This window comes from Thunnus maccoyii, chromosome 7 (assembly GCF_910596095.1).
Source record: "Thunnus maccoyii chromosome 7, fThuMac1.1, whole genome shotgun sequence".
Classification (NCBI taxonomy): Eukaryota; Metazoa; Chordata; class Actinopteri; order Scombriformes; family Scombridae; genus Thunnus; species Thunnus maccoyii.
The window spans coordinates 15,396,987-15,412,976 of record NC_056539.1 but is presented as its reverse complement, the minus strand read 5'-3'; the positions used below and the strand labels follow the sequence as shown (position 1 = coordinate 15,412,976).

Below are 15,990 nucleotides of genomic sequence, written 5' to 3'. Positions count from 1 at the left end.
TCACACTCTGTGGCATCTGCAGTGAGTGGAAGAACACACACACACGCGCACACACACACACATACACACACAAATACAGAGACAGAACAATGGCCCAAGCTCACAGCAGAAAACAAACAGACCGTGAGATGTCTAAAAGCTCTCAAGATGAGAGCTGCATGCAAATTGTTCTTTTGACAGTATCCTTCCCTACTCACTCACCACTCTACCACAACAGAGATACAGAGACAGACTGAGAAAGACAGAGGCAAAGAGGGAGAGAGAGAGAGAGCGAGAGAGTGAGAGGAGAGAATAGTATCTAGCCATAACAGAGTTGATTGGAGAGGGCCTTATTAAATCTGTTTACATTCCCTGCTGGGCTCCATTCTGTCAGAGAGACTTTCAACTCCATGGGACGTTTTCTGAGGAGTTTTTACACCAAAATGGCCGCCTCTAATTAACAGGGACCTGCCGAGTCCCAGTGGCCAATTATATTCCTCTCCTTGTCCCTGCCCACCAGCATTTGTGCTGCTCAGCAGTCCACTTCATGTTGGTTGTGAACACTCTGGCTGTCCCTGCTCTCCCACTGTGGAGCCTAGTGCTGTGGACAGAACTCAATGCATATCCTGCTGACTGTATTAATGAAGGCTAAACAGCACAATTGATTTGTAACGGATGTATTTTAAATGCTAAAAACAACAACATATAAACGGAGAAAACACTGGACAGAGACATGCAGTCTGACACCATGTATTGCCTTCTCTTTAAAAATATACATTGAACGAATGCGTCAGCAGCTGAATATTGCTTTTCACTCGTCTATACACAATTTCCTCTACCCTCGCAACCCCAGTCCTCCCTCCTGCTCTCTGTCTGTTGCCCCATCCATCAATCTCTGCTCCAGTTCCAACTTTCTCAGTCAGCAGCATCACCACCAGTGTGTATTTATGTAAACACAGTGCAATATCAGATCATATTACTTCATGGGTGTGTAAAATGGCTGGGCCATCCATTTGGCAGCAGTAGTCTCCTTACCATCTTTGGCTGTGTCAGCAATCCCTTCTCTGCCCAGCCCTGGAGCTGTGGGAGCTCTGCCTGACGCCACTGTGTCTCTGTCGACCCCTATGGAGCGGAGCACAGGGAGGGAGGGACGCATAGCCCACCGTCAACATTATACACTCACTTTGCAAAGTTAGGGTTGTAGTGGGATTTGGGGAGTGGGGGGTATTGGGGGGAAAAAATGGCAGCTCACTAGAAATATACAGTTACACCTTTGCGGTCATTCCACCGGTCACACTAAAACAAAGACAGGTGGCTCAGGATTTTTGTTTTTGGTTGGTATGACTGGTTTGTCATTGTCAAACTGTTTGACTCAAATTGTTGGAATAGTTCTTCAAGCTGAAAGTGAAATGGCTTAGATAGAAATGGGGGTAAAGATTTGTTTCAGTCTGTTTTAATCATTTGAGTAAACCTTCATAGCGGTAGAATAAAACTGCATATGTGTGTTGAAGCCAGCAGATTGGTGTGGTGACTGCAATGACCTTGGCAGAGTTTATAATGAGGGTTTCCCTCTTGCTATCTGTGGATAAACAAGCCTGTGGTTGAAGAGACAGAAATGCCACAAATGAGCAGGAAGTCTGTTCACTAGCTCTCCAGAGCAGGGGGCTTAAATGCCTGCAGCTATCTATGGATGCTACGAGCAGCCAATTTAGCAAGAGAGGAGGAAGAGAGGAGGGATGACCTCTGCCTTCATTTACTCCTTCAGAGAGATGAAGAGAGGGAGTGAGGGATCAGATGGGAGGAGGAAGAAAAGGCAAGGGCTGAGTAATGGGGAAGACACTTCCAATACTTCAAAGAAAGAGAGAGACAGAGGTGGGGGAGGAGAGAGAGAGTCTGTACATGTTCTGTTGTCAATGTGTCTTGTAAACTTAGGCGAGAATGCATAATGGAGGTCTAAATGAGAGTGAACTGTCAGCTTGAAAGGGAAAAAGAAGATACACAGGGGCAAAGAGGTCAGGGTAGAAAAGAGGACACGGAATATTGTGTCTACTTTACTGACAGCTAAAAGTGAATATTGAGATATTTTTGAGATGATCATAGATAAATATCAAGCTGAGCCATCTTTGTCTTAGTCTGGAGAAGACCAAAGGGTAACTATTGGTATAAAACAGACAGATCTAAATGGTTGTGTAAAATATAAAAACATTTTCTACTGGGTAAATCTGCGAAATTAGTGAGAAGCATTAGGATTTTGTTTAAATTTCAATTTTAAAAGCAGTTAGCAGTGTTAGGTCAACCTCATTGAGGTGTGCCAAAGCCAGGGAGGCATATTTATAACCATTTTGAAAGAGCCAAGTGTGGGTAGTGCCAGGGATAGCTACACCCCAGGGCTAAGGTGCCCACGCTCGTAACAATTTGAAGCCACCTCATACAACAACATTCATCTCATCCAGAGGGTTGAGGACAGCATACTGTATAGCCTGCATGTTAAAATGACTTGTACAATCCATTAAAAGTAAAGTTGAAAAGCTACCCTGAAAAAAGGAAACGTTAGGCAGAGGTGAAACATCAAAAGCATTTTTCACCCATTCTGCAAAGCCGTCATTTTACACACTATGGTCAGTGCGTAAGGGAATGGTGTGCCGCAGCAAGCAGACAGTGCAGTATTATCGTAGCATGTACAAATGTGGTGATAAAAATGTAAGAAGCAGCAAGCAGATGTATATGAGTTTCCATTTCAACAACTAATGTATAGTGCAAGGGAGCATAATGTTGTCAAAAGGAATATTACATTTCTTACAAGTGCGTTTGAGTCCCTGTGTCCCATTTTCGAAACACTACTCAGTGCTCAATATTCAATGCTCAACCATTCGATAAAACAGTCTCAGGCATACCACACACACTCACACACACTCACACACACACACACACACACACACACACACAAAGAGTTTCATCTTTCTTCATATTCTCGCTGTCCTTGCATTTATCACATGAACACACATGTGCATCTTCTGATAAAATCTCAAATAACACTGGAATAAGGGTGCAATGCAATTACATTCACCAACCATTGAGATGAAAAACCGCTCATGGATACATTTTCAATTATTCAGGGAATACATTTCAGTCGGTGCTCAGATGCTGGGAAAACTTATTATATAATCAATACACTCTATAACGCCATTAATATTTGATGCCACAAAAGTGCTTCCTGTCTCCTTGGGCTCCCGGCCAGTGGTGTCTGGGTACTGCAGTCAAATAGGACAAGCCTTATCCGCCTACAGCAAGGAAGGGGAGTATACATTTGTTTTCCTCTAACAGTTGAAAATGCCACAGGGACAAACATATCTTTCTTTTTTACTGAGTATTAATCCATTTTACAAGGTTTTCTTCCATATTATGCAAGAAGATTGTGACAGTCTTTCCTTCTCCACAGCCCTATGTAACATATGGTACCAGCTAAAATTTAAATGACCAAGGACTTTCTGTCTCGCTTTTCTGTCCTTTTTCACCTTCATCACTCCTCTGCTACTTTTACACCATAAACCACTACTTCATATGACTGGCCTAGTGCAGGTTTCCCTCCCCCTTCTCTTACAGAGCTTAGACAATCAATTTACCCTCACTTGGCCAGGATAGATGGAGGCTGTAGAGACTGCAGAATAGACAGTATGCTGCAGGATCTCTCCGCTGATAGACACACTGCCTGGCAGCTACAAAATGGAGCCAGCAAGCAACCATCTGACTTGTTAGACTTTGCCTCACCATCTTGCCTCAGACTTTATTTGTGATTTCCTTATGCCTTATGCGTCTTATTTTTACAAATGTGAAAATGACAGAAGAGAAAACATCAGACAGAAAACATCACCTAATTCTACAGTCATTTTTTGTCAGATGCCAATACTACATGACTCATATATGAAATATATATATAAAAAATGATAATTTGTGTTATATGTACCCTTATTGCACCCACACAGCAGCTAAACCTGATACTACTCCCTCTTATTCCCCCAAAGTGATACTACATAGGAGTTAGTGATACTGAATTGGAGTTCCTATCAAACTGACTGAGACACAAAGAGATTAATACGACTTTACTATCTCAGCTTCTCGGCCAGTCAAGTTCCCTGTAATGCTCTTTCTCCGTGCTATTGATTTTTATTTTTCTCTCTCTTCTCCCTTTCTTCCTGGCCGTCTCTCCCTCACCATCTCTCCACCTCCACCAGCATCTTACGAGCTCTGAAATGTCCTGCAGGTCAGACGGATGCTGGGCCGGATCAATCAGGGAAAATAATCTGGGACACCTCATGCACGCAAGCACACACACAGACACATCACAGACTCTCACCAACGCACACACACACCCTTCCTCTGTTGCACTCTGGCCTGCCTGCCTCCAGTCTCATCGATCTGCATCTACTTTACCAAATGGATTCTTCTCTTCTTCTATCCTCCTCCACCTCTTTTCTCTCTGTGTGACTCGGAATAATAAATGTTCCAGACCGCGCGAGACGTGTACGTAAGCAATTTTTCATTTAACTTTGGCTTGACTCTCCCCCCGCCCACCCCCTCCTCTCATTTTTCTCTTTTGTGATGTTTCAGTCTTTCAGTGAGATCGATGAAGCTTTCCCACACACCCCCTCACAGCTCTTGGGTAATCGGCACATACTTGCGTAAGGTCAGAGGTCAGGAGATGACAGGATACCGTCAATTGCCCGAGGGATATGTCAGACGGGATCTATATCTCGTTTAGCTTTCTCAAGATTTATGTTTCACAATCATAGGATGAGTCTATTGGCAAATATTTTCAAATTGTAAATATTTGATGTATTGTTCAGTTTCTCTTGTTTCTAAAGTGACGTAACTTGATTTAATCTATTAAGATTTACTTGACTTAATTTTTTATCTAAAAACTTTTCTCAAACACTATTTCACGCTGCATTATAGGTAGTAAAAAGACAAAAAAAAAAAAAAAGGACGATGACGCTGACAACCTGCAGTGCTCCATACATACTGTACATAGTCACATTCTCAGTCTCTCTCACACACACAGACAAAATACACACACAGAGATACCACAGTCTCCTTTGCTCAGCCAAACTGTAGGCGGAACTGGAGCCATTTGTCCACTGGCTGAATCCCAACTCTGCACCAACGCATGCAGAAAATTGGTGAGCATCTTGACTCTGGAGATGACACTTCAATTTGTGCAGCTCCAGTGACTGGTGCTCTGCAGTTCCTCCCTTGTGGGGGTGTGAGATCAGCTGGACACCTGCCTCGCTCTTTGGCTGAAGCCTAAGGCATGGGGACTGGGCCTTGGAATTGAAGGCCTGGCCTTGCCTGTCAGCCCAAGTCCCTGTCCCTCAGCCCCAGCCCTGGCCTGGCCTCTCAGGTCTTCATCACAGTTCTCCTAGTTTCTCTAATGTGCCAGGAACAGTCCCTCGCTTCATGCCCCTGACCCCTATTTCTCTATCCAATCCTCAGCTGCAAGTCAACGCAGCACCATCATCCCAACAGCAGTCTTCCATTGAACAGCATCAAATCCCCATCAACAGCTTGCCAGCCTTTGTTCCAGTTCTAGCCTCTGCAGCCAGCACCACGGCTCCCAGCTCAGTCAAATCAGCAAGATGTCTCTGCTGTGCATCGCTGTCTGTCCTGCTGTAATCCCTGGGTGTGACGGATGGGAGTGATCACTGTCGAGGCCCTTAGCTAGGACATTTTGGTGGATTAAAGAGGCTAAATCATCATCTCATCCCCTACATGGGATTCCATCTTTAATTAAATGTCATTAATGTGTTTAAAGGTTTTAGTGGAGCTGATACTTATCTAACATGTAGGGCCTATTCAGTAAGTATTAACCATGTTTATGTGGACGGTAAGTACAAAAGACAGATTGAGAATAAGAGAAAGGGGTAAAGGCAAAGCAGCAGAGACAGGAGGAGCACTGTCAGGCTACAGTAGGCCTATATCACGCTTGTCATTTAACATGACATAAAAGGTTGATCCTTCCCAAAAGGGCCTTACTTTTTTTTTCTCTCTCTCTCTGTCTTCATTTTTCACAACACAAAAAATCATGTTGCTGTGACTATGATCTAACCTGGCTACTTTTACTTAAAGTGGTTGCTCATTTATGTCTTGAGCTGAACTTACTTTTAGCTGGGCTGGGACAGAGGACACAGAACATAGGACGCAGAAGTAGACAGTGAGGTAGGGAGAACAGGCAAGGCTGATCCATCTGAGTCAGCACCATGTGTCATGAGCGAGGACACCACCTCCACAAGTAGCTGGCAGGTGAATGCGGCCATGCACCTGTGCAGGCAACCAGTCATTTTAGAGAAGCTGTTTCCTATTTTTAGCAAACTACACTAAAATATGCTAGCATGTACATAAAAAAACATATGCAAACATGCACAAATGCACTCAGATTCACCCAACTGAACTATCCAACTACACACTGTTACTGTGTCCACCTGCATGTGTCAGGTCAGGGATAAGCAGCATCATGTCACCGCAACGTAGCAACTATAAACTACTGTAGATTCCTAGCTTACTCAGGCCTCTAGTCATGCTTCTTCTATGTATAAAAAAGGGCCTTGAAGAACAAGATAACTGGCTAAAGCAACCTTCCCAAAAGGCGACTCCTGAACAGCAGAATAAGAAACTTATAAACTCCTCAGACTGAACTCAATTTTCAGTATAATTCACAGTAGGTGTTCTAATTAAAACTGGTTTGAGGCTGGAAGTGGTAATATTGGCTTTGTTGAACAGGTATTTAAAAAGTTATAAACAGCCTGAAGGTATACGATAAGAACAAAACCTACAGCACAGCACTTACACAGAGTACAAGGGAGAGAGTGGAGCACTGGCCCGGCTGCTAAGCAGAGCTCTTCCTAATCTAATCACTGTTTCCCCCCCCATCAGTTGCATCTCAGACACTGCCTGCTTGTGTGTGATTGTGTGTATGTATGTGTGTGTGTTTGCGTGCGTCTGCCTTGCAGTAAAGCCATAGAGCTAAATCACATAGACACCAATCGACCGCTGTACTCAAGAATTCATTCCACAGCCCAGGGTACAGTGTGAGGGTGTGTCTGAGTGTATGTTAGTGTGCGCATGTGTGTGTTTATACGCGTGTGCCTAGCTGAACTGGTTATCGATTCAGCTCAGAACCGGAGCTCATATAATCAAATAGCTGCAAGGGAAAAGGACAGCCGTCCGTCATCTGTCTTAATGAGTAAACAGTTTGATGGAGGCAATGAATAACTCGAAACTACATGTAGATGTAGAGGAGGTTACAACCATCACTGTCGAGAGACAAGCTGAAACTTTATATCTATCCCCTGGCAAATCTTTTAGCAACCTTCATGTGCTGGACGACGTTATGAATTAATGATTTATCTTATTTGGTCCTTAGTATAGTTATAAGCCTGTTGTCATTTAAATATTAAGCTACATTAATCTGTGTGAACCAGATTTCTTTGTGTTTGGAAATGTTCCCTTTTTGAATATGTTTTCATTCCTATAGCTACATAGTCACTTTCCAAATGCTGCAGAGTTGCTTAGTACTAGTCATTATGCAATCAATTTGGAGTTTGACTAGAGAATTTATAGTGAGCCCATCTTCTGTGAAAATCTAATCTAAGTGTAACTTGATGTGAGAGTGGTGCAATCAGAAATTGGTCGTACTGCAGCAGGAACAGTGTGAGACACAAAAAGCCTAAATGTATACCAGCACAGCTAAGAGACGATGCCCGCGGCACACCAGCTAAACCATTAAGTGTGGCGTGCATTCAAACGAGCAGATTAATCCCCCCTACTGCTGTACAGTGCAGAGTAATTGAAAATGCCCACAGGAGACTATCTCTGCTCATATACTGTGGCATGTGCCAGGAAGGCAATGTATAGAAGGCGGTGGCTGATTGCCATACAAAATTCTGCAACAGCATTTTAGTCTGACAGCATGTGCTGGAGAGCTGCACATCAATGAGATAACACACATCTATCTTTCTACTTTTTCCATTTTCTCTGTCCCTCTTTTTTTCTTTTTTCTCTCTCTCACATACACACACACACCCATAATATCAACTTGACAGGTGCTGCTAATGCCTGCCGCTGACGTTTATCAGTCTCCGTATGCATCTGATTTCCCTTCCTCCATTTCCATCTAGTTTATACTGATAGAAAGGCAGTATTCCTGTCCACTGAAAGGGAATATGCATTGACTGTGACAATCCATATTCCTGCTGGGACAACGGCTCCATTGTCAGAATTTACCATGTCAAACTGCGGCCTGATAACTCCCAATAGCTGGTTGGATATCTCTGGTTTCACATGTTCTGTACTACATATAAAAGGCAAACCAAATCACTGACTGACAAGAGAAATAGTCAGGTATTATCAGGGGCGGACTGGGACTAAAAAATGGCCCTGGACTTTTCTACCCAGACCAGCCCACCACAACCAGACTGCAGATACTCCATCATGGGGGGGAGGTGTATAATCAAAGTGGGCCGACAACGCATCTCTCTCGCTCTTGTTTTTGTATAATGAAGCGGCCCACAGCGTGACTGGCCAATCAGGATTTCTCCCGGTGCTCCCGATGGCCAGTCCGACTATGTGTATTATCTACCTCCTAGCCTGCATTCCCTCTAATAATTCATGAGGAGATAGCTTTTCCTTTTCATTGAAGTCTGTCAGATTTATGATCTTTATGTAAAGCAGCCCCTATCTTTATGAGTCACTGACCACAACTGACTTGCAGATGGACCTCCATACACACTCTCCTGCCGCGGTGGGATTTTCTACTGTCTTTGTACACTGCATCGAGTACGACCAGCCTTTTTATTTGTCCCTGCGTTAGTGTTGCTATTGATGAGATAAGGCAGGTTAAAGGATGTCGTGTGGGATGCTGCGTTTGTAGGCCCTAATGTGTCTATTACCAACCACAATGGTGCCATTTTGTAGCATGTTCAGTTGCATGTTCAATCTATAATTCATCCAGCTACAGAAATATATAAATGTTTAATATGTCAGAGGCGGTGAGGCCTGTCGAAAGCATGACCTTGAAACGTCCTTTAAACATCACACAGCAACAGCGCTGGGGCCAGTTAAGCTGCCAAAGCCAAACAACAGGCAATGTGCACACACACACACACTCTCTCTCTCTCTCACACACACACACATACACACATACAAACAGCCTGTCTGCCTGCTGATACTTTCCGCTGCTTTCTGTTCTCTTTTTTTTTTCCTGGGATGCAAAATGCAGATGAGACGAGTCAGCCGCTTGTGCACAGTCTCAAGAGAAACTGCCACTCAAATCCAAACATCTGTATGAATACCAAAACACACGGGGTACAGTGGAGGATGAGAGAAAAAGGGGGAAGAAGGAAGGGAGCGAGAGAGAGAACGGGTGAGAGAGGATAGAGAAAGAATGAGCAGTAAAGCAGCTAAGAAAGCAAGTGTTCCTCTCTCCTTCTGTATCTTTGACTGAACAAAGAGCTATATACACATGAATACCTCTTTCCTCCCACTGTATTTTCCATCGGGATATTTATTCTGAAAAGCAGCGATGCACAACAAGGGCTCGGTCCTGTGTTTGCTAGTGGGCTGAGGCGCTAACACTCCCCAGCTGATTATGTGTCTGTCTGTAGCAGTTTGAGCTGCTGCCAAAGGAATTAGGTCTAGTATTTGTGAATGCTGCTCCCCTCACAGCAGAATGCCTTGCCATGCCTCTCAGATTTCTAGCTTTTTAAAAAGAGAGGAAAAAAAAACATTTTAAATAAATGAAGGAAATCGCTGTGGAAGCCTATTAAATTTTCAACGTGACCGTTTTGTGAGTCTTCATGTGTGTTTAGGCTTCACACAAAAGGAATATTTAAAAACCAAAGCGTGCTAATTGGGACAGAGATTGTTACAGCAGCTTCTTATTCAAACAGGCTTTTGGCTCATTAACTGCTTCCATCCAGCTTTTATTTAAAGGAAAGTGGAAAAGACATTTAAAGACAATAAAATATTTTGCAATATTTATACTGACACTATACCACCAAAATACTGATAGACTGCATAATGCACTTAGACAAAATATACCAAAGTAATGGTAAAACCTCTTATCTCAAGAATATGGGCCAAAGAAATTTGAGAAGAAATCAATTATTCAAGTATCTTAGTGGTGTCAAATCAAAATTTTACTTTGTAATATAGTAGCTATTTTTAACCACCACTCAACAAAAATGTATGGGTGCATCATATCAGTATCTTGAATCATACACTTATTTTGCATGAGAATAATTCAATTCTTTTCTCTAAAGTTTTTTTCTTACTGATGAACTTGCAGGCATTTGTTCAAATAACACATGAACTGACAAACTAATCTAAATATTATTGTGGATCAGACTTTCCCTTATGACTGTGTAATGTGGGGGGAGCCACTGCCATTCTACTAAAAAAAAAAAAAAAGTAATTCACAGTTCACTTAACAAGTTGAGTATCATACTGTTATGAGTCTTAAGACGCACATCTCTGGCTTACATATACCTATCGCCCTTTCTTAACATCCTCACTCACACACACACATCCTCATTACAGTCTGGGTTCAAAGTTAAAGCAGTAAATATGTAATCATAACTGACTGACTGACTAGTGTCTTTGTGTCTCAGCCCCAATCCTTTTTAACGCCTAAAGCCAGAGGGAGGACATACACACTTCAGAAATGCACACACACGCACACATTAGTCATTCACAGTATGTGCACTCACATGCATTATTACCCACAACTACATACAAAAGCACAAACACACACCCAACACTGTGACCATTTGACATTTCAGGTTTCTGTAGCTAACGGTATGTGTAATGAACTGCAGTGTAACCTCAACTTGTGAAAAACTGAACTAACAGCATTAACAGCAGCACAGCCATGACTACAGTATGCACTCTTAACACAAATCCTAAGAATTCTTAAGTGTTAAGTACCTCTTGTCCCTGTACAAAGTGTACTTGATGAAGGTCAATATAAGACGTCCACTACAGGCTGAGAAACAACACACAACAAGCCACAAACAGCGAATCAAACCCACCACATGCGTAGTTCACATCTGCCAAAATGTTTTTGTGGAGGGAAACAATCATAAACTATAAAATTAGCCATACGGCATTTTAAAAACTCTTTCTACAAGCAAATAAACATACTGGGCTCGTGTGACCAACTTAAAGGAAGTGAAAACAGGAAGCTTAGTTTTTGTTACTCTGAATATCTCAGCAGAACACCAGTCTGGGTGGTCTGTACAGCAATTTTTTAGCTGTTAGTTTATCACAAGAGGTCTGACGTGGTCAAAAGGACGATCCAGTTGTTTCAGCAATTTATTTCACAGCATGAAAAATGTTACAAGAGCTAGTTAGAAATGAGAAGAAAAGAGAAAAAGCTATGTTTCTGTTTCTGCAAATTATGATTAATTTGTATAGTATGGTTTGTATAGATATCTATACTTGTATCTGCGGATACTCATAACTCACAGAGGTGCACTTGGTGGTAGCGCTAGGGTAAGTTGAAGGTCCTCTACCATGCTAACACTAAGAATAACATCAAATAATGAGTGCCACAATTGGCAATATAGTTCTGTCTGCACCTGTGGATATAGTCCTTGCTTTATCACGGAACATAAGAAAAACATTACAATATCCTTTAATAAGTCCTTAAGAATAAGGAAGAATCATACACATTTATTAAGTCAGCAATCCACAAATTTTGGGCTCACAATGAGGGCTCATTTGAAAATTGTATAATATGGGATGTGTTCAAAGCTTGTCTGAGAGGATGCCTTATCCAACATAGCTCTCATTGAAAAAAGATACTGAGAGAATGTTAAAATTAGATCATTAATAAGATAGAAAAACACTATATTGAAAACAGAAAGCCAAACATATGGAATAAGTTGAATAAACTTAAATGTGAACAATGTATTGAAGAAGAAAACTGAATTTGCACTTTTTTGCACAAGTCAAAGATACTACAAAAAAGGCGAAAGGGCTGGGAAGGTATTGGCATATAAAGTAAAGCAACTACAAACACAGAACCTGATTCCTTCAGTATTTGATGAGGACAACAACCTTGTCACAGACACAAAAGGAATAAACAACACATTTCAATCATTCTCTCAAGAGCTGTACACGTCACAAGGAATAGTAGAGTAGGGAAAACTGGAAGAATTTTTTTTTGTCAATAGGACTCCCAATGTTAACAGAAGGTTGTTATTAGAAGGGAATATTTGTCTTGAAGTGAGACAAGAGATTAGCAGCTTTAAAACAGGGAAGGCCCTGGGGAAAGGTAGGTTTATGGCCAACTTTTATAAGAGATTCCAGAAAGAGCTGGCTCCGAGACTACATGTTGTCTATCAGGATGCCTTTTAGACGGGAAGACTTCCTGAGCGTGGTAATAACTGACCAATATCTCTGATTAATGTTGATGAAAAAATATTGGCAAAAATATAAGCAACTAGACTAGAAAAGGTGACTCTATCTTTTATTCACCCAGATCAGGTAGGGTTTGTGAAGGGAAGAAACTCATCTGATAACATACAGAGATTGCTGCATATTATGCGGAAAACAAGGAATGATGTAGATTCTGTAATCACCTTCTCCTAAGATGCCGAGAAGGCATTCGACAAAGTAGAGCTGCCATATCTATTCTTCTCACTAGAGAATTTAGGTTTGGTCCATTGTTCAGGCAGTGGGTTAAATTAATGTACACAGACCAACAAGCCACTGCTCTGACAAATGGGATAATGTGATCTCCTTTCAAATTAAGCCGCAGAGCCCGCCAGTGCTTGCTTCTATCACCTCTTTGCACTCTTGCTGGAACCACTAGCTATCGCATTTCGAAATAATATAAATATAACTGGAGTTAGGGCTGGTCAGGTAGAGCACAAACCTTTCCTTTACACTGATGATTAATTATTGGTGGCTAGCAACCCTGAAATTGTGGTACCAGAAATCTGCTCTGTCATTAACTCTTTTTCCAAAGTGTCTGGTTATGCAATTAACTGGGCAAAATCAGAGGCTATGCCACTGTCTAGCATATGTACCCCAGCTATAAGAGCCAACTGGCACTTTAGGTGGATGCCAGAGGGCATCATGCATCTCGGGATCAGGTTAACACAGGGTCTAAAACAAATAATGGAAATTAATATCTCACCCATACTTCAAAATATACAGACCATGTTACAAAATTGGGCCAAGATAAACATATCTCTATTAGGAATAAACCTATTAAAATGATGATAGCTCCTAAAATAAATCACATTTTATACATGCTCCCCTTGTCCTTCCCACAATTACTACTGAAAAGATTCAATGCAATGGTAGAGAACTTTGTGTGGGCAGGAAAAGACCTTTATTTAACTGGGCAAAATTATATACTGCAAAAGAGGAGGGTGGACTCTCTCTATCCCGCATTGACTGGTATCACTGGACTTTTTCATGGTCCCAACTTGCCAAAATAAATTTTCCTGAAAATAATGTCCCTTCTTAGGTTAGAATTGACCAGGAAATGACACACCCGTCCTCCCTGAAGGCCTTCCTGATTCAACAAGGTAGACCAGTTCCGTTTCAAAACCCTGTGTTGGCCTTCACTCAAGAAACATGGAGGGTGGTACATCAAAAAACAGGGTCCAATCCATATGCCACACCAAGAGCCTGTGTATGGTACAAGAAGATCTTAACAGATGGGAAATCTCTCTTTTGGTAAAGATAGGTCAGCTCGGGCATACAGATTCTTGATGACCTTGTGGAGGATGGAGGATTTCGATCTTTTGAGGATCTTAAAAATTAGCATAATCTGCCTACCTCAGACTTCTGGAGATTCTTACAAATTAGATATTGTATAGTTTTTGATTTTAAAAAAAAAAGTAAACTTGGTGGTTCAACTGGAATTCAGAAGCTCTTCCTAAAAAGGAAACACACAGTTTGGTCCATCAAGATTTTACAAATATATCAAATGTGCTCAGTCGCCACAGTTGGCAGGGTTAACAATGAGTTCGGAAAAAGATACCGGGACTCCTTGACCAGTATCTTTTTTTAAATTGTCAAACACGGGATGTTATGGTTTCATTTAGCCATGGTTACTGGTTGTAGAATAACTTTACGGCACTGGAAATCTTCCACTATGTCCACCTTTAAAGAGTGGATTGAATTAATGTGTAAAATGGTGACATATAGACTACATGGGAGAGAAGATATCTTTAATGGAGTGTGGGGTTTGTTTGTGTCACAATTAGAGAAACATGACTGTAGAGCTGATTGACTGCCTATCTAGGGCCTCTGAACCATCTGTGTTTGAATACTATATCTGACTGATCCCTGTATCTTGGAGGACAATATAGATTATCCATTACACAGCGTGGGTTATCTCGTATTATAGCTTGTCATTTGTTTTTTGTTAATTGGTTTTATATTGTCTTGTTTGTGTTTGTAAGAGTTGCTGTCGTTGTTGATATTGGTTATGTTACTTGATTTATATTTATCAAGGATATACATATATATATAAATGATGTCTGGTCATGTGAGGTTAGCAGACTGTTTTCTTTGTGTTTCTTAACATTTACAGTTTGCAGAAAAAAAAACTGTATGGTGGTTGTATGTGTCTGTAAAAAAAAAAAAAAAGGAATCATCTGACATTTCCACAAGCGCCATGCAAAACAATTAAAGATTTGTTTATCTAAGTACGATACAACACACCCACTTAGGGTAAATCCCTGAGAGCTACACTTGTGCACAGGAACATAGGAAGGAAGAGTGAATTGCTCTTCTGTCTGAACCATTTCTCCTTCTCTCTATTTCTCACTCTATTTGCGTAGTGTTTAATCAGGCTCTAGTTAACCATGTCACTCCGCATCTGGACACACGTCAGTCGCCCCTTTGATATACGGACACACACAGACAACTAGAACCGATAACACAGACGTACAAAACACAGCACATGCAGGCGTTCATGTAAAAAGCAACGTTTCTTGTCCTGTAACTTTTACTTTCCTTTTTATTTGTTAGCTCATCATCCATACTCAATTTCTATAAAACACCTTCATTGTTCTTCAGACCTATAATTAGCTCAGAACCGCATACCCAAATCACCTATCCCTATCTTATGTTTCCCTGATCTTCGGTTACATTTTAAATCACTGAGCACACATTCGCTCGGTGCACTGTAGCTAATAAATTCCTCACACACCCCACCCTATTAGCATTGATGTGTAACCTTGGAGCTCATGGTGTTGTGCCTGAGGGTAATAGAGTCACTGCATGTTTGTGTGTGTGTGTGTGTGCGTGAAACGATGGCCTGTCTCTAGCCCAGGTCCCCCACTAGCTCCCCATCAGGAGGCTTCATGGTGCACACTCATTACCTTCTATACCGATGAACGTTTGACTATTTCACTCCCTCTCTCACTGTTCCTTTTTACTCTGTTTTTCACCCTCTGTCCATCCATAACTATAAAGCATTCTTATCAGTGTATGCAGCATAGAGTATACACTGCCTTTGTCGACATTCACACCCATCTTTCCACATCGTTTCCTCTCTCCATCAGTCATGTGTTCTAGCCAGACCCCTCCATTTATGCTACACTAGGCTGCTAGCCGTCCAGGGAGACAGTGTACCAGCTAGCGGTACTAGCCTAGTCACAAAGCCGGGGAGTTGCCTTCGTTTCAATTAGCATTTTGATTGCATCCAATGTAAAGAAGCCAGCACGCAAACAATCAAACATTTACTTGCCGACAAATGAATGACGCTGCTAATGTTCTCCATGTAAATACAAAAGTGAGTCAGTCCACTTTGTGAATGGCAAGCAACCCATTTTGAAAAACAGATGGATGCCTTGAGAATGCAAAATACTGCTACTGACTCTGTAGCCAGAATGGTGACGCAGTATCGGCAATGAAATAAAACTCCGTCTTATATGACAGGTGGAAACGTCAGGAGAAAGAAATATGGCCGCTAGTTTTGTTAGTGAACCTCTC

The 15,990-nt window shown here is 41.7% G+C and overlaps 2 protein-coding genes across 12 annotated transcripts in view; one reads left to right on the top strand and one right to left on the bottom strand.

Moving 5' to 3' along the window:
* The window catches only part of agbl4 (AGBL carboxypeptidase 4), a 432,805-nt gene that overhangs the window by 93,040 nt on the left and 323,775 nt on the right, over positions 1–15,990 (top strand). The window lies entirely within an intron of this gene.
* elavl4 (ELAV like neuron-specific RNA binding protein 4) overlaps positions 1–15,990 on the bottom strand; it is an 80,035-nt gene that overhangs the window by 40,943 nt on the left and 23,102 nt on the right. For all 10 annotated transcript variants that reach the window (XM_042416282.1, XM_042416284.1, XM_042416283.1 and 7 more), the window contains one exon: positions 1,015–1,101. In XM_042416282.1, the coding sequence (XP_042272216.1) occupies positions 1,015–1,101 (87 nt within the window). The remainder of the gene's footprint in view (positions 1–1,014; positions 1,102–15,990) is intronic.